The 22,443-nt window shown below is 42.5% G+C and overlaps 1 protein-coding gene across 1 annotated transcript in view; it reads right to left on the bottom strand.

The window, feature by feature from the left end:
• The window catches only part of CCNB2 (cyclin B2), a 24,832-nt gene extending 4,343 nt beyond the window's left edge, over window positions 1-20,489 (bottom strand). Inside the window, exons 1-7 of the mRNA XM_010836826.1 lie at window positions 20,288-20,489; window positions 18,288-18,416; window positions 18,069-18,182; window positions 9,181-9,351; window positions 8,468-8,626; window positions 6,611-6,847; window positions 6,175-6,315 (exon numbers count right to left, since the gene is read on the bottom strand). Of these exons, the coding sequence (XP_010835128.1) occupies window positions 6,175-6,315; window positions 6,611-6,847; window positions 8,468-8,626; window positions 9,181-9,351; window positions 18,069-18,182; window positions 18,288-18,416; window positions 20,288-20,311 (975 nt within the window). The 5' untranslated portion in view covers window positions 20,312-20,489. The remainder of the gene's footprint in view (window positions 1-6,174; window positions 6,316-6,610; window positions 6,848-8,467; window positions 8,627-9,180; window positions 9,352-18,068; window positions 18,183-18,287; window positions 18,417-20,287) is intronic.
• Window positions 20,490-22,443: the final 1,954 nt, after the last annotated feature.

Here is a 22,443-nt window from a genome sequence, read left to right as displayed (position 1 = left end):
GTGTTGAGCTTTAAGTCAACTTTTTCACTCTCCACTTTCACTTTCATCAAGAGGCTTTTGAGTTCCTCTTCACTTTCTGCCATAAGGGTGGTATCATCTGCATATCTAAGGTTATTGATATTTCTCCCAGCAATCTTGATTCCAGCTTTGTGCTTCTTCCAGTCCAGCATTTCTCATGATGTATTCTGCATATAAGTTAAATAAGCAGGGTGATAATATACAGCCTTGATGTACTCCTTTTCCTATTTGGAACCAGTCTGTTGTCCCATGTCTAGTTTTAACTGTTGCTTCCTGACCTGCATACAGGTTTCTCAAGAGGTAGGTCAGGTGGTCTGGTATTCCCATCTCTTTCAGAATTTTCCACAGTTTACTGTAAAAGCAGAGACATTACTTTGCCAACAAAGGTCCGTCTAGTCAAGGCTATGGTTTTTCCAGTGGTCATGTATGGATGTGAAAGTTGCACTGTGAAGAAAGCTGAGTGCCGAAGAATTGATGCTTTTGAACTGTGGTGTTGGAGAAGACTCTTGAGAGTCCCTTGGACTGCAAGGAGATCCAACCAGTCCATTCTAAAGGAGTGTTCTTTAGAACACTCAGTTCTAAAGAACAGTCCTGGGTGTTCTTTGGAAGGAATGATGCTAAAGCTGAAACTCCAGTATTGGCCACCTCATGCGAAGAGTTGACTCACTGGAAAAGACTCTGAGGCTGGGAGGGATTGGGGGCAGGAGGAGAAGGGGATGACAGAGGATGAGACAGCTGGATGGCATCACCGACTCGATGGACGTGAGTTTGGGTGAATTCTGGGAGTTGGTGATGGACAGGGAGGCCTGGCGTTCTGCAATTCATGGGGTCGCAAAGAGTTGGACATGACTGAGTGACTGAACTTAATGGAACTGAATTGTGATCCACACAGTCAAAGGCTTTGGCATAGTCAAAACAGATGACCAGTGCAAGCTCGATGCATAAAGCAAGGCAATGAAAGCCAGTGCTCTGGGACAACCCAGAGAGATGGGGTGGGGAGGGAGGCAGGAAGGGGGTTCAGGGACGCATGTACACCTGTGGCTGATTCATGTCGATGTATGACAAAAACCACTGCAATATTGTAAAGTAATTAGCCTCCAATTAAATTAATTAATTTTTTTTAAAAAGAGAATCCACCTGCTACCACTATTTACAATAGCTAGGACAAGCGAACTAGATGTCCACCAACAGATGACTGGATAAAGAAGCTGTGGTACATATGTACAATGGAAAACTACTCAGCCATAAACAGGAAAGCATTTGAGTCAGTGCTAATGAAGTGGATGAACCTAGAGCCTATCATACAGAGTGAAGTAAGTCAAAAAGAGAAAAACAAAATATCGTATATTTACACATGCATATGGAATCTGGACAGATGGTACTGATGAAGCTATGTGCAGGGCAGTGATGGAGATGCAGACACACAGAACAGACTTAGGGACACAGGGGGAGGGGGAAGGAAAAGGCAGGACAAATGCAGAGAGAGTAGCATGGAAACATACACACTGCCACATGTAAAACAGATAGCCAGTAGGAATTTGCTTTATGACCCAGGGAACTCAAACCAGGGCTCTGTGACAACCTAGAGGGGTGTGATGGGGTGGGAGGTGGAAGGGAGGTTCAAGAGGGAGGGGACATAGGTATACCTGTGGCTGATTCATGTTGATGTACGGCAGAAACCAAGACAATACTGTAAAGCAATTATCCTTCAATTTAAAAAAAAAAAAAAAGGAATTCACCTGCTAATGCAGGGAACACGGGTTCAATCCCTGGTCCAGGAAGATTTCACATGCCATGGGGCAACTAAGCCCACGCATTATACCCAGAAAAGCACTGCAGTAAGAAGCCCATGCACAGTGACTACAGTAGCCCTGCTTGCCGCAACCAGAGAAAACCCGCGCTCAACAAGGGAGGCCTAGCACAGCCAAAAATAAATAAATTAAAAAAAAAAAAAAAAGAAAGAAACTGGGACATAAGCAGCAATCTAAGCTATGAAACCCAAAAGAATTATGACTTCCCAGGTGGCACCAGTGGTAAAGAACACCTGCCAATGCAGGAGACACAAGAGAAGCAAGTTTGATCCCTGGGTCAGGGAGGCATGGCCATGATCCCCTGCAGCGGGGCATGGCAACCCACTGCAGTATTCTTGCCTGGAGAATCTCATGGACAGAGAAGACTGGCAGGCTACAGCCCATAGGGTTGCAAAAGAGTCGGGCACGACTGAAGGAACTTGAGCACACAACACACAGGGCTCTCTTGTTGGGCCCTCATGGTTAAGAACGAGAAAAGCCACAGCACTCAGAAGCATGTACACCCAGCCTCCCAGAGAACAAAATTTAAGCAAAAAAGACAGCTGTTGACTGATAGTAAGACTTATTTTGCATGAAGATATGTAACCTGACGATTTCAGTTTGTGATAAAATTCTAAAAGCTAAAACACACCACTTTCATATGCACAATATAATTGGGAAGATAAACCACAATATAACCTTAATCCTAAAATAGTTTAAAGGAAAAAAGAAGTAAGCAAGAGTGAATCTGATGTAACACACAGCTACTGGCATTTTGATATTAACTGCCAGTAAACAGGGAGGCCTACAGTTGCTAGGTTTAGAGCCAAGGAAGCAGCTCTAATTGACTAAAATGGGCCACTGGTACCAAGATCACGTGCCCTCCGTGGACCAGTGACTTTTTGTCTCCAATTTTGTGTGTGTGTTTTTTAATGTTTTTAATTGGAGGAAAATTGCTTTGCAATGTTTTGTTGGTTTCTGCTATACAACAGCGTTAATAAACCATTGTTGTTGTTCAGTCGCTCAGTCATGTCCGACTCTGCGACCCCATGGACTGCAGCCGCCAGGCTTCCATGTTCTTCACCATCTCCTGGAGTTTGCTCAAACTCATGTCATATATGCCCCTCTATTAAACCTCCCTCCCACCTCCCCATCCTTGCCTATTTTTATGTCAAATAATCTCAAATCTATAGAAAAACTGAAAGAATAAAATAATGAATATCTGTATAGTCTTTGTGCAGATTCATCAGTTCTTAATATTTCACCACTTTCTCTCCTCCTCTTCTCCTCCCCTGCCACTCACTCATAGCATCTGCAACTCACTTTCACACGGTTCAGCAAAAGTTGTATGTGATATGTGAAGCCATCGAATGGCTGAACCATGTGAAAGTGAGTCGTAGGACTTCCCTGGTGGTTCAGGGGTTATGAACCCCCCTGCCAATACAAGGGATATAGGTTCGATCCCTGGTTCCAGGAGATTCCACATGCTGTGCTGCAAATAAGCCCGTGTGCTGCAACTATTGAGCTTGCGCTCTACAGCCCACAAGTCGAAACTACTGAAATATGTGCAGCCTAGAACTGCAATGAGGAGCCTGTGCAGCACAACTATAGAGTAGCCCCCTCACCACCACGAGAGAAAGCCTGCATGAGCAACAAGACCCAGCATAGTCAAAAATAAATGAAAATAAATTATGGAAAAGGAAGTGAGTCGCAGACACCATGACACATCACTTCTAAATGTTTCACAAGTATCTCCTAAAAACTATTGATATTTTCCTCCCTAGCCACAATAACTTTATCACATAAGAAACATCAACAGTTCCATAGTATCATCTATTATACAGTCAATATTCAAATCTCTCCAATTGCTGCAAAAATATCTTTTACAGATTTTTTTTTTTTTTTAATATATATCCAGGGTCCAATAAGGTACACACAGTCCATTTGGTTGCTGTTGTCTTTGGTGTTTAATTTCAAACTCCCATTTTCTTTGCTTTAAGTGACACTGACTTTTTTGAAGGATCCAGGCCAGCTGGTTTGAGAATTTCCCACATTCTGGATTTGTCTGTTTCCTGATGGCTAGATTCAAATACAACATTTTGAACATGAATTGTCGATAGGGGAAAATGCATACTTCCTACTGCATGAGGAGGAGGTCAAGTCAGGTTGTCAAAGATACAGGTTTTCTTCAGAATCACTATGCAACTGAGGGGTGATACTTGGAGAACAATATGAATCTTGTTCTCCAAAATTATTTTACCTAATCCTTATAATCATCAATTGATGATCCTTGCTGGAATCAATTGTCACTGGGGGTTTAAAAATGGTGGGTTTCTATCTCTACCATTATTTCTAATTAGCTGGGCTTTCTACTGAATTTTTTTTTAACTCCCTCCCTCTCTTCCTCATCTTCCTTTCTTCCTTTTTTATCATTATGGACTCATGCATTTTTTAATGCATTATAATCTATTGGATCATAATTCTTTTTAATACTCAACTGTAGTCAGAAGGAACCCTTTCAAGCCAGTTTCTATGTCCTCTTTTGACGTAACCCCATTGATGTTTGAGAATTTGCTTGCTCCCTGTTATAAACTGCTCTAGGCTCACCGTGTACTTCCCCTGCCATAGTTCTGAAATCAGATATTTCTCAAAGGAGCCCTAGTTCCTAGTGGGTCATGCCTTGAGTATCTAAGATGAGAGCACTAGGCATCTTCATTGCTACTGGGTTATCACTCTTTCTGGTCCTTTCATTATTAATTTATTGATGTTTCTAAAACAGAATTAATATTACAGGGTTTTCTTTTTGTTTGTTAACAATATTTTATCTTCTTACAGTGAGAGTTTTCATCCTTAATAACATGAATGTTTATTTGCTCAGTCATGTCAAACTCTACGCAATCCCATAGATGGTCTCCTCTGTCGAATTCTCCAGGCAAGAATACTGGAGTGGGTTGCCATTCCCTTCTCCAGAGATCTTACCGACCCAGAGATCGAACCTGGGTCTCCGCATTGCAGGCAGACTCTTCACTGTCTGAGCCACCAAGGAAGGTCTACTCTTATTTGCTTTATCCTACAACATACTTTCAGAATTCTAACAGACTACTACCTCCTATTAACAGATTAGTGAACCTCCCAAGTAAGCTTTAAATGTGACCTTTTTTGTTCATTTTATTGACCTTCACATCCCACTCTAGATGCACAGTCAGAATGCTGTGTTCAAAAGCTACCAGAATTAATTCTTCTCTCTGTTGCCACTCTGAATATATAGTAACATTTTTCTGCTTAATTCCAGTTCAGGATTTGCATAGAATACCAATATTGTTCAAAAGTCAAAAAAGTTACATTACGTTGTATACAAGCTAATAAAAAATTATAACCAGGAGTCCTGCTTCCCCATACCCACACCCAGAGGTATCCATCTTCATTCATTTCCATTTATATGTTTTTTGAAAAATGAGCAAATACATCACACACATACATATCCCCTCTCTCTTATTTCCATTCTTTCTTATATAAATGTAAACTCTATCAACTGTGTAGAGGAACAGGTTCACCATGGCGCCCTGGCAATCTTGCATGTATCCATCACAGGCCATGCAGACAAAGGTTGGAACCACATGGATCTGCCTTGGCTTTGTGATCTTGTGATAAGATGGGGTCTTATTGCCTCCTGGGTTCAGCTAATGTGTTTACTCTGCTGTTTGTGGACTCTAAAACTGCTTAATAGGAACCTCCCTGGTAGTCCAGCAGCTAAGACTCTGTGCTCCCAATGCAGGGGATCCCTCATCAGGGAACTAGATCCCACATGCTGCAACTAAGACCTGGTGTAGCCAAATAAATAAGTGCTTTTTTAAAAAAAATATAAATAAATAAAACTGTTTAGTGGTGGTCAAGAGTGGGCTCGTCCACAAAACTGCTCCTCTGACTGCAGGCAACAGTCCCCTATGTTTCACTGCTATCCTTTTTGATGTTCGAAACAAGAACCCAGGGAGCAGCTGACATCTTTGACTACTTGAATGAACCTGAAAGTGGCTCAATTCATCTTTACCCTTCTAAACAAGGTCAGGTCTTGGCCCTATTTTGTCTTATGCACTTGACAACTTGCTTGTTTCACTTAACAAAATAACCCAGAAATCTTCTTGCCTCAGTTCTAGTGGCCTTCCTCACTCTTGACGATGCTGTAACACATGTGTAATATACCACGGCATAGTCCCCCAGTCTCCACCTGCATCATTCCAGAGGCTCTTTTTGGCCTGTGGACTTTTAACAGCTATTTCAAGTACAGCACTGTGAAAATGCTAAAACATTTCATATCAAGAGGCCCTAAAATATAGCTAGTACATTTCTTCTTAAACTCAATACTCACCCATTTTCCTTGGCCTAGAACCTTCTGGGACAGGCAGGAAGCGGCTGCCGCCACCTTGGAAGGGTGATAGTGCACCATGTCATAGTCAACGAGAGTCAGCTCCATCAAGTATTTGGCTAAAGTGTGCTGTTCAACATCGACCTACGAAAAAACAGCCGGAGATGGAAAGAAGCACGGCTGTTACTACTCTCCTGAAAAATTCTGGGTGAGATCTAGGAACTCAAAGCCACTGAAATCTCTTTTCCTTCCCAGGCATTGATCTGTTCCCCAGCATATTACAAACACAGAACATAAAGTCTTTTAAGAACTGACAAGTATTAGGACTTGTCTAAGAAATGTTTCCTATCAACTCATAAGCTTTCCTTTCATTGGATCATTTCTGGGATGAGACAACAAACAGCAAAATAAAGTCTCCTAGAGAACTGGAGGCACTTACCTCCCCAGCTTTCGACGCCCGCCTTAAAAAATGTAGCGGCAGCGGTCGACCCAGCTCAAATTTCAGTTCCTTCAAAATCAGAGTTTCCATTTCTCGAATTTGAGAACTGGTATAAGCATTGTCAGTGATGTAAACAAAGTCTTCGATGTTTGGAGAAAACATTTCCTCATACTTGGAAGCCAAGAGCAGTGCCGTAATGCCAACCAGCTGAAGCTTCTTACGAGAGACTGGCTGAACCTAAAGAAGAACAATGTGCCAGAAGTCTTAACCAAGGAGAACGGGGGCTCTGGGTGGAGGAAAGTGAGAGCAAACCAAATCCTGGAGAAGCCCACATCAGCCCTGCTCACACCTCTCTTAAGGCCCAGGAACCTCAGCACTGACCAGCCACCACCACAGCATGCGGCACCTGCCTGTCATGGAGTGCTCGCTCTGTGCCAGGCACAGGGCTGAGATTCAATCATCTCATCGAATCCTCACAAAAATCCTGGGCAGTACATATTTTTTCCCTCACAATTAGATAGCCTGAGAAGAGATGCAGACACCAGCCCAAGATCAGTCAATTGCTGACAGGGAAGAATTAGCCTGATGACCAAGCTCCCAGGCAGTGCTCTGCTCGCATCGTCCTGGCTTGAGTGTCTGGGGAAGCCCCAATGTGGCACTCAGCATGGTCTGAGTCACGATGAGGCCAACCGAAAAAGCAGGAGCTTAACAGGTGAGGAGGGCCAAGGAAGGGGGGCCTCAAGCGTTCCTTTAATCCTCACCAAAAGTACACTTATTATTCAGCCTGAAGACCCTTCCAGAGATGCTTCAGTGTCAGAGGAAACCTAAATCTAGAGTGTAAGTCCTTCTCTTGACTTTTTTTTTTAAACTAGGAATTTGCGTGTTTTGCTTTAACTCTCAGTATTGAAAATCTGCCAAAAATATGACAATGCTTTCTATACCACTGAGGATTTTTGGACAATGAAAACCAATGGCTCTATGGTTGCTTAGCATTTTGCAGACTCTCAGGGTCATTATTATCAACACAGATATTACTGTATTGTTTGGGCAGCATTGTAATTGACCTACACCTATATTATAAATGTTGACTTTAAATAAATAAAACCTTAGGGCTTCCCTGGTGATCCAGTGTCTAAGACTCCAAACTCTCAATGCAGAGGGCCTGGGTTCAACCCTTGGTTGGGGAACCAGACCCCACATGCTGCAACTAAGACCTGGTGCAGCCAAATAAATTAATTAAAAATAAATCAATAAATCCTTACCTGCAGGACTACCAGTTGGTAGATAACACATTAGAGGTCAAGGTCTGGCATTTCTTCTCAGTGTTCTTGCACTACTGTAGATATTTTGATGATTATTTCTGCCTCTCAGCTTCATTTCTTACCTTCCTCTTTGCTTTAGACCTCACATTCTGAGTATACTCCCCACACATCCCTCCAGCTCTTTTAAGAAAACTGTCTCCTCCCTCTTCTACAGTCATTCAATGCTATGACTGGCTGGAAGCTATTAAGTTCTCTAGCTAAACTCTTCATCTTTCAGATAAGAGAGCTTAACACCAAAGAGTACTGAACTATGGAAACTGTGCAAGTGGGCCTGGAGAACGAGCCTCCAAAGGCACCGTGGGCTTCAGATGGACTTTCAGACCATCTGCTGGTTTGTCTCCTTTGATGAATGGTTGTGGTGAGACAGCATCTCCTCTGGGCATTTTTCAGCAGGCTGACCTAAAAGCAATGGTCAGCATTCCTGGAAGTGTGACATGCTTGAACTACCGCCTTCCCTAGCACTTGAAGTTCTTTGGCATCTCATAAACTGGCCTTTGGTCTTTTCTTCTGCGCAGAGTCCCCAAAGCGGGCTCACCTGTAAATATCGGTCCATGACGGCAACACACATGTACAGCGTTTCCTGCAGCAGCCTGAACTTGGAGTGCACTTGCACCAGCCAGTCCACCAGGATGGCACGCATGCGGCCGTTTATGTCTCTCCCATCTAGGAAATGTGGGTTTATGGACTGCAGAACCTGTGGGTGGAATTGAAAAGTTTAAAAAGCTGACTTCGGTGAACAACAAGGTCCTGCTTTAGCTATAGTCAATGTCCTGTGATAAACCATAATGGAAAAGGATACAAGAAAGAACATATATGTATATATAACCGAGTCATTTTGCTGTACAGCAGTAATTAACACATTGTAATTCAACTATGCTATGCTATGCTAAGTCACTTCAGTCGTGTCCGACTGTGTGTGACCCCATAGACGGCAGCCCACCAGGCTCCGCGGTCCCTGGAATTCTCCAGGCAAGAACACTGGAGTGGGTTGCCATGTCCTTCTCCAATGCATGAAAGTGAAAAGTAAAAGTGAAGTCGCTCCGTCGTGTCCGACTCTTAGTGACCCCATGGACTGCAGCCCACCAGGCTCCTCTGTCCATGGGATTTTCCAGCCAAGAGTATTGGAGTGGGGTGCCATTAAATAAATTTTTTTTAAAGTAAAAAAAAAAAAAAGCGAATTTCATTTCCTTCCCAGCTGTGTGGCAGATTCCACACTGCTGTACAACCAAACCACAAAGGCCCTCTCACCTCAAGCTGCCTTAGATACTGGTAGATATCCTTTACGTAGTCACTGCAGAGCTGAGGGTTCTCCCAGTCCTCGGTATCAATATCCTCAATTTTGCAGAGCAAGGCATCAGAAAAAGCTTGGCAGAGGTTCTCCTCCTTCATGGAGATGTCCTGAGGTGTGGGAGAAGGACCCTGCACCCACAAGGGAAAGCGCATGGACCTTAGGAGCAGACTTGATCACAAATGCAGGGTCAACTGGTTAAAAGCATCACATGCATTTTTATAAATAATAAAGCCCCAACAAATACATTTCAGAGTAAGAGGTGAATAATTCAAGTAGATGAAGTGTTTGGAGATAAACTCTTCTGTTTAAAAATGGTCTCATCCTTCAGTTAAAAATGTACTTTAGTCAAAAAAAAAAAATGCTCTAATTTTACTCAAAATGAAAACCCAGGTCCTCACAGTGTACGCCCAGGTAGGGCTTATGGGCCCTACATGATCTGGCCCTTTCCTCTTCCCTTGCTAACCCATCGCTTACTTCTCTCCCCACTGTTAGCTCCTCATGAGCCTCCTGGTCAGGCCTCCCTCACCACAAGCAGGCTCCCTCTTCCCAGAAGGCTCAGTCCTTGTATCCACGTGGGTAATTCCCTCACGTTCTTCTTCAAGTTTTGCTTGAGTGTTATCTTTTCAATTAGATTTACCCCTATTTAAAATTACCATCTGTTTCTATAGCGTCCCCCCCTCCCCCAACACACACACGTTTCATCTCTCTAGTGTTTTACCCAACGAATCTATAACCTCCTAATATACCACAGAGGAGAGGCCGGGGTGCCCTCTGCTCCTGGGTGATGTAACGGCCCCAGGGTGGCCAATGGCAGCAGTGAGGCGGGGGTGCACCCCACTCCTGGGCGTTCTTCAGCATCAGTTCCTTTCCCAGAGCCCCTCCCTGGTGACTCCAGCAGGGCCTTTGCCTTGGCCCCCGGATGGCACACTGACCAACATTCAATGGCCAGTGAAGGTTTACACGCTCAATGAGGACCAGCAGGGGGACAACCAGGGCACAGGGCATGTCATTCAGCTACATGAGGTGGCTGAAGGGCATGTCCCTGCAAGTCAGGGCCTGATAAAATGGTCCACTGGAAAAGGGAATGGCAAATCACTTACTATTCTTGCCTTGAGAACCCCACGAACACTATGAAAACGCAAAAAGACATGACAATGAAAGATGAGCCCTCCAGGTCGGTAGGTGTCCATGATGCTAATGGGGAAGAGCAGAGAAAACAGCTCCAAAAGAATGAAGAGGCTGAGCCAAAGGTAAACAACGCCCAGTTGTGGATGTGTCTGGTGGTGAAAGTAAAGTCTGATGCTGTTAAAAAACATTACATAGGAACCTGGAATGTTCAGTCCATGACTCGAGGTAAATTGGATATGGTCAAACAGAAGATGGCAAAAGTGAATATTGACATTTTAGGAATCAGTGAAATAAAATGGACGGGAATGGACGAATTTAATTCAGATGACCATTATATCTACTACTGTGGAAAAGAATCCCTTAGAAGAAATGGAGTAGCCCTCATGGTCAACAAAAGAGTCCAAAATGCAGTTACTTGGGTGCAATCTCAAAAACAACAGAATGATGTCAGTTAATTTCCAAGACAAACCATTCAATATCACAATAATCCAAGTCTATGCCCCAACCACTAATGCCGAAGCTGAACTATTTTATGAAGACCTATAAGACCTATTGGAACTAATACCAAAAAAGATGTCCTTTATCACAGGGGACTGGAATGCAAAAGTAGGAAGTCAAGAGATATCTGGAGTAACACATAAGTTTGGCCCTGGAGTACAAAATGAAGCTGGGCAAAAGCTAACAGTTTTGCCAAGAGAATGCACTGATCATAGCAAACACCCTCTTCCAACAACACAAGAGACAACTCTACACAAGGACATCACCTGATGGTCAATACCAAAATCAGACTGATTATATTCTTTGCACCCGAAGATGGAGAAGCTCTATACAGTCAGCAAAAACAAGAGCAGGAGCTGACTGTGACTCAGATCATCAGCTCCTTATTGCAAAATTCAGGCTCAATTTGAAGAAAGTAGGGAAAACTACTAGGCCATTCAGGTATGACCTAAATCAAATCCCTTATGATTATACAGTGGAGGTGACGAATAGATTCAAGAGACTAAATCTGACAGAGTGCCTGAAGAACTATGGATGAAAATTCGTACCACTGTACAGGATTGGTGATTAAAACCATCCCCAAGAAAAAGAAATGGCAAGAAGGCAAAGTGGTTGCCTCAGGAGGTCTTACAAATAGCTGAGAAAAGAAGAGAAGAGAAAGGCAAAGGAGGAAAAGAAAGGTATACATATCTGAATGCAGAGTTCCAAAGAATAGCAAGGAGAGATAAGAAAGCCTTCCTAAATGAACAATGCGAAGAAACAGAGGAAAACAACAGAATGGGAAAGACTAGAGATCTCTTCAAGAAAATTAGAGATACCAAGGGAACATTTCATGCAAAGATGGATACTACAAAGGACAGAAATGGTATAGATCTAACAGAAGCAGAAGATATTAAGAAGAGGTGGCAAGAATACACAGAAGAACTGTATGAAAAAGGTCTTAATGATCCAGATAACAACAATGGTGTGTGATCACTCACCTACAGCCAGACATCCTGGAATGGGAAGTCAAGTGGGCCCTAGGAAGCATCACTATGAACAAAGCTAGTGGAGGTGATGGAATTCTAGCTGAACTATTTCTAATCCTAAGAGATGATGCTGTGAAAATGCTGTACTCAATATGCTAGCAAATTTGGAAAACTCAGCAGTGGTCACAGGACTGGAAATGGTCAGTTTTCATTCCAATCTCAAAGAAAAGCAATGCCAAACAATGTTCAAACTATTGCACAATTGCACTTATTTCACATAGTAGCAAGGTAATGCTCAAAATCTTTCATGCTGGGCTTCAACGATAAGTGAATTGAGAACTTCCAGATGTTCAAGCTGAATTTAGAAAAGAGAAGAACCAGAGACCAAACTGCCAACATCCATTGGATCACAAAAAAAAGCAAGGGAATTCCAAATATCTACTTCTGCTTCATTGACTAAACTAAAGCCTTTGACTGTGTAGATCACAACAAACTGTGGAAAATTCTGAAAGAGATGGGAATACCAGACCACCTGACCTGCCTCTTGAGAAACCTATATGCAGGTCAGGAAGCAACAGTTAGAACTGGACATGGAACAACAGACTGGTTCCAAATTGGTTCCAATATACATCAAGCCTGTATATTGTCACCCTGCTTATTTAACTCTTATTTAGCAGAGTAAACCATACGAAATACCAGGCTGGATGAAGCACAAGCTGGAATCAAGATTGCGGGAAGAAATATCAACAACCTCAGATATACAGATGATACCACACTAATGGCATAAAGCGAAGAGGAACTAAAGAGACTTTTTCTTTTTTTAAGAGACTTCATGGTGAAAGAGGACAGTGAAAAAGTTGGCTTAAAACATTCAAAACACTTGGCACAACATTCAAAAAACTATGATTATGGCATCTAGTAATATCACTTCATGGCAAATAGAGATGGAAAAAAGTGAAAACAGTGACAGATTTTATTTTCTTGGGCTCCAAAATCATTGCAGACAGTGACTGCAGCCAGAAAATTAAACGATACTTGCTCTTTGTAAGAATAGCTATGACAAACCTGGACAGTGTATTAAAAAGCAAACAACCTTTGCCAACAAAGGTCCGTACAGTCAAAGCTATGGTTTTTCCAATAGTCAAGTACATATGCGACAGCTGGACCATAAGGAAGGCTGAGTGCCGAAGAATTAATGCTTTCAAACTGTGGTGCTGGAGAAGATTCTTGAGAGTCCCTTGGACAACAAGGTGATCAAACCAGTCAATCCTAAAGGATCAACCCTGAATATTCATTGAAGGATTGATGCTGAAGCTGAAGCTCCAATACCTTGGCCACCCGATACGCAGCCAACTCATTGGAAAAGACCCTGATGCTGGGAAAGATTGAAGGCAAGAGGAGAAGGGGGCAACAGAGGTTGAGATGCTTGGATGGTATTGCTGACTCAATGGACATGAGTTTCAGCAAAGTCAAGGAGATGTGAAGGACAGAGAAACCTGGTGTGCTGCAGTTCATGGGATCAAGAGAGTCAGGCACCACCTAGCGACTGAACAACAATATATCACAGACTTTATTTATATATTATGCATATTATTTTCTACTTCTACCAGAATGTAAGTTCTATAACCTTACATTTATTCAAACTGATTTTGTCCACTAAGGTATCTCAAATACCTATATCATCCCTGACACATTTTTTTTGGCATGGTTGCTCAGTCATGTCTGTTTCTTTGCCACCCACCGGACTATACCACCAGCCTCCTCTGTCCATGGTATTTCCCAGGCAAGAATACTGGACTGGGTTTCCATTTCCTTCTCCAGAGGATCTTGCCAACCCAGGGATTGAACCCACATGTCTGGTTCACCCAGGAGGAAAAATCCTCCTGGTAGGTGGATTTTTTTTTTTTTTTTTTTACCACTGCTAGACCTGGGAAGGCCCCCTGACATATAGTAGGGTTCAGTAAATATTTACTGAGTGTAAGAAACTTAGACACCTAGGTTCAGAGATTCCTAGAACTGATCGTTTACTTTGGCAGTGCCCTCTTGAGCAAGTGTAATGTTTTCTTCTGATCAACTAATTTATTCTAAATTGAGAAAGTATTTGACATGAAAAAGCAGGAAAGCACATTCCAGCCTATGAATAAAACAGGAGGAAGCAAAGACTGAGCAAGTAGATACCCAGTATTTTATTTTCTTATCGTGACTGGGTGATTATTAAAAAAAAAAAAAAAAATTACACAAATTAAAATTGTATGGAGTTAAAACAAGCATTTAGTAATGAAGCATAAATAAACCATTACTTTTTTTTTTTTTTTTAAAGAATAAGAGGTACTTCTCAAAGTATAGCCTAGGACTGCTAGGCTGTAAGAATACATATTAATGTAATAAAATATAGAAAGAAAGAGAAGGCAGGATAATAAACAAATTTAACTTACATAAAAACTCAACGATGACAGTTTCCAGTCTTAGAAAAGAAGAAAACAGTAACAGCCACAGGATATGTAGCAATTCAAATCATGCCCTTCCCTCTTAAAGAAAAGGTCTTGAATTGAGGAAGGGCCAGGTGAGCAAGAGGTATACAGGTATAACTCATCTACTAAAGAATTTAAGAACTACTAGAAGGAATAAGAAAAGCTACCTGAGGTCCTAGGGAGAAACCTAGTAAGGTCTTCAGAGAGCGCACAACTCATTGAGTAGGCAAAGGCACACGAGTACAAAGTCCCAGGGGAAGCCAAGAAATCAAGGCAAGTCTGGGGACTAAGCATTGATTTGAGAATGGAGAGCGTAGTGTATGAGGTGACAGAAACCGACTGGAAAGGTGAGGGAGACCATGGCTAGGGAGCTTAGATTTTATCCAAAGGGAAGTGAATACCCTGAAGGCACTGAGCAAGAGTGACTAGAATCAGATGTGTGTTTTAATAAGTATGTGCAGCTTCAGTTTAAGGTTTCCTTTTTAGGGATAATCGTCATTACTCTCCCCAGGAGGGGCAATCAGTACCAGGAAGCCTGGTTTAAGAAGACAGAAGTATACTACTATAAAGCTACAGGCATCAAGACAGTATGGTATTGGTACAAAAACAGAAATACAGACCAATGGAACAGGATAGAAAGTGTAGAGATAAACCCTCGCACCTACGGGCACCTTATTGTTGAGAAAGGAGCCAAGAATATACAATGAAGCAAAGATAGCCCCTTCAACACATGGTGCTGGGAAAACTGGACAGATACACGTAAAAGAAGGAAATTAGAACACTTCCTAACACCATACACTGGAGAAGGAAATGGCAACCCACTCCAGTGTTCCTGCCTGGAGAATCCCAGGGACGGGGAAACCTGGTGGGCTGCCGTCTATGGGGTCGCACAGAGTCGGACACGACTGAAGTGACTGAGCAGCAACACCATACACAAAGATAAACACAAAATAGATTAAAGACCTAAATGTAAGACCAGAAAATGTAAAAATCTTACAGGAAGACATAGGCAGTACACTCTGACATAAATCACCAGCACGATCCTCTCTGACCCACTTCCAAGACTAACGAAAATAAAAATATACAAATGGGACCTAATTTAACTTACAAGCGTTTTGCACAGCAAAGGAAATAAACAAGATGAAAAGACAACCCTCAGAATGAGAAAAAATAATTGCAAACAAATCAAATGACAAAGAGTTAATCTCCAAAATATACAAGCAGCTCCTGCAGCTCCATATCAGAAAAACAAACAACACACTCAGAAAAGTGGCAGAAGACCTTCTTTGGAGACATTTCTCCAAAGAAGACAGACAGATGACCAATAAACACATGAAAAGATGCTCTCAACATCTCTCATTATTAGAGAACTACAAATCAAAACCACAATGGGGCACCATCTCACACCAGTCAGAACGGCCATCATGAAAAATCTACAAACAATAAATACTGGAGAGGATGTGGAGAAAAGGAATCCCTCTTGTGCTGTTGGTGGGAATGTAAATTGACATAGGCACTATGGAGAACAATATGGAGATTCCTTTAAAAACTAGAAATAAGACTACTGTGTGATCCGGCAATCCCACTACTGGGCATATACCCTGAGGAAACCACAATTCAAAACGACATGAATACCCCAATGTTCACTGCAGCTCTATTTATTAATACAATGAACAGGACATGAAAATAGCCTAGATGTCCATTGACAGATGAATGGATAAATAAGCTGTGGTACTGATATACAATGGAATATACTCAGCCATAAAGGGAACAAATTTGAGTCAGATGAACTGAGGTGGACAAACCTAAAGCCTGTTATACAGAGTGAAATAAGTCAGAAAAACAAACATAGCATATGAATGCATAAATATGGGATCTAGAAAAATGGTACCGATGAACTTATCTGCAGGGCAGGAACAGACACACAGACGTAGAGAACAGACTTGTGGACATGGCGGGGGAACAGAGAGGATAGGACAAACTGAGAGTAGCCATGAAATATACACATCACCGTGCGTAAAAGAGACAGCCAGCGGGAAGCTGCCGTATGACACGGGGGCCCAGCCCTGCGCTCTGCAACAACCTACAGGGGTGGGATGGAGTGGGAGGTGGGAGGGAGGTGCAAGGAGGGGATATATGTATGCTTATGGCTGATTCACCTGTTGTACAGCAGAAACCAACAGTACGTTGCAAAGCAATTACCATCCAGTTAAAAACAAATAAAAATAAATTTTAAAGAAGAATAAGACAGAAATATGTACTTCAGATGCCTTAGCAGCTTGAATATTCACCTGTGTCTACTCAGAAGCACACCTAAGTTTAGTCATATCCAAAAGCCACCAGGATAAGACAAGGATAATTGGTCTGGGCCTTAATTTAGAATTTCTTGAAAGCATTCCTTTTGGTCTCCAACATAACTGAATTATTATAAAATCCTTTCTAAGATCTCACTTGCCTCTGGAGATAATAACCTAAGTTCTGTGAGCCAACTGTGCACTGGCCAAACTGTCCAGTGTCTGCTGCGTGCAAAGATACCAGGCATCAACTAGTTGTCCAACACAAAGTGGTCCTAGAGCAAAAGCTTCACATGAGATTGATGAATGAGTTCTGTGAGTTGTCAGAGACAACTGAAAAGTAGGCTCAGAAACAATAAAGTTGTGAGACTGTGCTGAACTTGAGACATGGTTCTTTGGTAAAGGATGTGTGGAGTGTGAAAAAAAGCTACCGGAGTTCTCCCAGCACCAACATTTAATGAATCGGGTCTGTTAGGACAGCAGATTAATATGCATATGCAGGGCTTCCCTGGTGGTCCAGTGATTAATAATCTGCCTGTCAATGCAGGGGATGTGGGTCAATTCCTGGTTGGTGAGCTAAGATCCCACGTGCCAGAGGGGAACTAAGCCTGGCCGCCACAACTAGAGTCTGTACGCAGCAACAAAAGACCCCACAAGCCACAACTAAGACCCAATGCAGCCAAATAAATTATAAATATGCAAATATGTAGGTGTAAATACCTATATATTTAATAATAAAAGTTTTTTTTTTTAATTATATTTTACTTTCAGCTGCTCTAGGACTTGTTGTGCGGGCTTTTCTCTTGCTGCAGGAGTTAGGCCTACTCTCTAGTTGCGGTGCTCAGGCTTCTCATGGTGGCTTCTCTTGTTGCTGGTACACAGGTTTAGTTGCTTCTCATCACGTGGGATCCTCCTGGCCCGGGGGTCAAACCCCCACATCCTGCACTGGCAGGAAGATTCTTCACCACTGAGCCACCAGAGAAGCCCCAAGGTTCTTTTATTTGCTAGATTTATAATAGATAATGTCAACTCAGTGCAATAAGGAAGGACTCCAAGAAAAACTGTTGATTCCAGTCAGAGTTCACGATTTGCAGCAGTGACTGTGTATACGCGCATACACAAGCATACTCAGTTGTAGTATGCTCTGTTCTTCCATGAGTGAAGATCTCAGAATTCCAAGCTTCCACCCCCTTCACAGGCAAGTTCATTCCTATAGTGAATTATTTTTAATAAAATCTATCAAATTTTCCTCTGAGATCATGAAATTTATTTAGGTATTAAGGTATTTAACTTTGTTACTCAAGGTCATAACATTATGCTAAGGTACCATTACTACAAAGATGTTCATTTTCTACACTGTTGTCTTAAAGCAGAGCTCCTGCTATCAATGTTCTTCAAAAGTGACAGTGACGATAAAGGTGCCCTTACACCATAGCCCCAAACTGGCTACTCTGTTAAGTATGCTTGTAAATTCAGAATTTCCTACCTTTGGAGCCAACACATCCATCTGCACTGGTTTCACAGAAGCAGTAGGTTTCGGGTGCTTGTTGACATTTGTTGTTTTGGTGGGTGGAACAGGTACTTTAGTGTTCTGGGCTTTCTGAAATGAAAAAGAAATGTAAAGAGGGCAAGACAGCCTGTGTTGCCACTGAGTGCTCTACAGGGTCAACCTAGTGTGCAGAGGTGCAGCCCTCACAGTTGTTACCTTAGCTACTTGTATGGCTCGGGTTGTAACCCGATTTCCAATTTCTTCTAAAACTGCCCGCCTGATAGTCACATGACTTTTAGGTTTAGAATTAACTCCCGTGTCATTATTCTCTAAATCGGTGGACACCTAAAAAAAACAAAAAAACAAGGAAACAAATTACTGAAAGTTGAGATAATTTACAATACTTTGCTGGTGTCAGATCCTCAGGTTCAGAATTGATTTGGCAATGGTGAATCTACTGAGGTCTATCTGCGAGAGGGAAAGGCAAATTTTAGGAAGTCTAAAAATGCTACTTTCTATTTATAACATCACTCTAAATTAGGCAAATACACTCATTCACTTTTTTTTTTAATCCCACTAAGAGCTTCACAGGTAAGTGGCTATTTCCTATATGGACCCTGTATATGAATGGCATCTATTTAAAAAACTTTCTGGACAGAGATGAGTAACAGGTGCAATTAAGATACAATATTAAAAAGCTGTTTAAAAGCCAGATGTTTAAAACCTAAACTAGGTTTTGATTCTACAAATAAGTGCTCAGATTGGCAACATCTTTAAAGACAGCCTTTTAGCTATGAGGGTGCCATAGCATGTGAGCTCTCTTTTATTAGGGATATTTAGAAAAGTTTTCATGGGTAAAATAGTTTTATCTCAAATTCAGAGAAACTGTGAATTGTATGAAATAAAAATTGTTAACATGTGTTAGAATGCACTTAGAAACAAAAACTTGTTAGTAAAAACAAGAAAAGTTTTACATAGAAAAGTTTGTTTTATTATATGTGATAAACATTTCAGGAGAAAAAAACAGCATGTACTATTCTTGATAATTTGGGGTCCTAATTTTAACATATTTTCCAACAGAGGGTTTGAATGGACCTACCAGAACAGATAGATGGGCAGGGGAATATGCAAGCCTTACCTGAATAGAAGGGAATTTGAGTATGAAAGCACTTTATGGGTAGTTTAGACAAAAATTACTTATCAGTTTGACTCACATTCACAAAAGGATTACAGTTAAATACAGAATGTATTCAACTTATTAGGATCCTCAAAAGTCACACTGTTCAAGTCACTGCCAATTTTAAAAAGTGTTCGAAATTTCCTGTGGGTTGAAGTGGTAATCTAGGTCAATCCATCTGGAAGGGGAAATCAGCAGCTTTTAACAAGCCTACAGCCAGGAGGATGGAGCTCAGGTGTGTCAGGGCCCCCTACTTTTCAGCAAGGAAAAAAGCAGATCCAGGTACGATTCAAACCCACAGAAAAAATCCACACCACCATTAACACTTTGTTTTTTGCAAAGATGAAATAAATGAATTTGGACCTTCTTTTAGTCTGCCATATGGCTCCAAATAATATCTCTATTACATTTGAGTAAAGGAAATTACTTTTTTAAAGGGACAAGACCATACATTGGCGAACTTAGCCTTGTAAGACTTCGTGTGCAGAAATAAAGAGGAAACTCATACAAAGTGAAATGTGCAAACATTTGAAAAACAGCCATAGCTGTTGCTTGATTACACATTTGAAATACTTTTCAGCCTGCGGAATTTCTTCGTCCTTCTCCCCTTCCCCACCGCTGATTCCTTAGCTGGCAAGGACTGAAAGAGGAAGAAAACCCCAAGAAGCTGTATTTAGATAACTCTCTTGACAACAAAGCGCTCTCGGGAACCCCTTGCCCAGTCCTAGGCCCAGCGCTCCAGGGACTCACTTGACAAGTGCCAGGCCCGAGGCGTTTTCCTACACTTCCCTCGCCCCGCGGAAGGGACTGCCAGGCCAGGAGCCAGCACCGGGAGAGCGGAAGCAAGGCGGGGAGAAGTCAGCCGTAGGGGATAGGCCTCAGGGCCGGCCAGGCCCCAGGGCCCAAGCCGACGGCAGGAAGAGGAAAGCGGCGCAGCTTGGAACGAAGTTCAAAGCCGAGGAGAAAGAGAAGCGAAAGTCGGCGGAGCAGGCAGCGCGGCCGGGCCCAGGACCGTGCGGAGGGTCGCCGGCCCACTCACCGTCGGGCGTCGGAGCAGCGCCATGAGGAAACGGACAAGCAAGAGTGGCAGCCCCGCCCAGGGAAGGACGCGGACTGGACACAGAGAGGACTAGCTTCCGCCGCGAAGTTAGGACTGCGCTCCGCGCCCGCAAGCTGAAGATCTTCGAGAAGTCGTCTAGTTCCAGGATTCAAATACCGCGCCGCTCGCGCCCCCATTGGGCGGCCCTACGTACCACGCGCTCTTCCTATTGGCTAGGCCGCAGACCGTTCCGCAGGCTGATTGGCTGAATTTTCCAGACCCGTTTGTTGTCATAACAACAGGTTTTTTTTTTCTGCTTGGTGTATTTAAAAAAAAAAAATCTCGGCTTCTAAGACAAACAAAAATAAAACGCCTCATTGGAAAAGCAGACTTAGGACGCCTTGTCTGGATTTTGACGCGGCCTCAATTACGGATATCTGCGTTCGTACAGGGTGCGCGGAAGTCGGTTCTAGGGAACACCCTTAAAATGCCACTTCTGATATTTACTCTTCTTCCACAAGTTTTGCGTTTAAGTTAGGTCGGATTGGCCTGTCTAGGTAGTGGAACAGGCGCCTATGGGTCCTTTAGGGATGCGCTGTGTTAGGTGGTTGAGATGCAAACGTGTGCTTAAGGACTGGGAATTGTGGCGTTTACTCTAAAGCTAAGATTCTTAGGAGATGGGAAAAAATGATAAATGCAGTTTGTGTGACTTGTGATTCAAGTAAGCTCTTCATTGTGTTGCGGAATCTGGCACATTGTTTTCGTGTGTGTTGTGATCGGTGCTCAGTAAATATTTGTCGAATAAATTATGATGTGCTGAAGATTTTAAAATGAGAAAGACAACTGAAGTGTGATCCAGCCTTGGGCAGCAGGGTGGGGAGGATCAGGTCAAGACAAGACAAGAGGAAAGAAAAAGGGAGAGGAAACAGAAAGAGAAGAGGAAAGGAAGGGTCAAAGGCCCACAGTAAAGGTAGTGAAATGACTTCTGATGATAGGCTCCGTCTAAGAATTTGAGCAAGATTTCCCATCACTCCCTACTCTTTTAAAAATGGTTTATCTGTCTGTTACTGGAGTACTGCTTCTGCTCAGTCGCTTCAGTCGTGTCCGACTCTGTGTGACCCCAGAGACGGCAGCCCACCAGGCTCCCCCGTCCCTGGGATTCTCCAGGCAAGAACACTGGAGTGGGTTGCCATTTCCTTCTCTGGACTACTAATGAGCCTTAAATAAAGTGATCTGAATTAAATTCCTTCTCTTGGATCTAAAATGACTACACCTGTTTCCTCTTCAGTTCATTTGCTAAGTCGTGTCCGACTCTTTGCGACCCCATGGACTGCAGCATGCCAGGCCTCCCTATCCATCACCAACTCCCGGAGCTTACCCAAACTCATGCCCATCGAGTGGGTGATGCCATCCAACCATCTCATCCTCTGTTGTCCCTTTCTCCTCCTGCCTTCAGTCTTTCCCAGCATCAGGATCTTTTCAAATGAGTCAGTTTTTCGCATCAGGTGGCCAAAGTATTGTAGTTTCAGTTTCAGCATCAGTCCTTCCAATGAATATTCAGGACTGATTTCTTTTAGGATGGACTGGTCTGATCTCCTTGCTGTCCAAGGGACTCTCAAGAGTCTTCTCCAACACCACAGTTCAAAAGCATCAATTCTTTGGCGCTCAGCTTTGTTTATAGTCCAATTCTCACATCCATACATGACTACTGGAAAAACGTAGCTTCGACCAGATGGACCTTTGTTGACAAAGTAATGTCTCTGTTTTTTAATATGCTGTTTAGGTTGATCATAACTTTTATTCCAAGGAGCAAACGTCTTTTAATTTCATGGCTGCAGTCATCATCTGCAATGATTTTGGAGCCCCCAAAAATAAAGCCTCTCAGGTTTCCATTGTTTCCCCATCTATTTGCCATGAAGTTATGGGAACGGATGCCATGATCTCAGTTTTCTCAATGTTGAATTTCAAGCCAACTTTTTCACTCTCCTCTTTCACTTACATCAAGAGGTTCTTTAGTTCTTTTTCGCTTTCTGCCATCAGGGTGGTATCATCTGCATATCTGAGGTAAAACAGAAATAATTGCAGCTACTAAGTGGCATGAGAAGATGTTAATGTATCCATTGTCCTAAAACTAAAAATTACATATCCAGTTAAGA

This window comes from Bison bison, unplaced genomic scaffold (assembly GCF_000754665.1).
Source record: "Bison bison bison isolate TAMUID 2011002044 unplaced genomic scaffold, Bison_UMD1.0 scf7180017864066, whole genome shotgun sequence".
NCBI lineage: Eukaryota > Metazoa > Chordata > Mammalia > Artiodactyla > Bovidae > Bison > Bison bison.
Note: the sequence above shows the minus strand (reverse complement) of the source record. Positions and strands in the feature narration are given on the sequence as shown.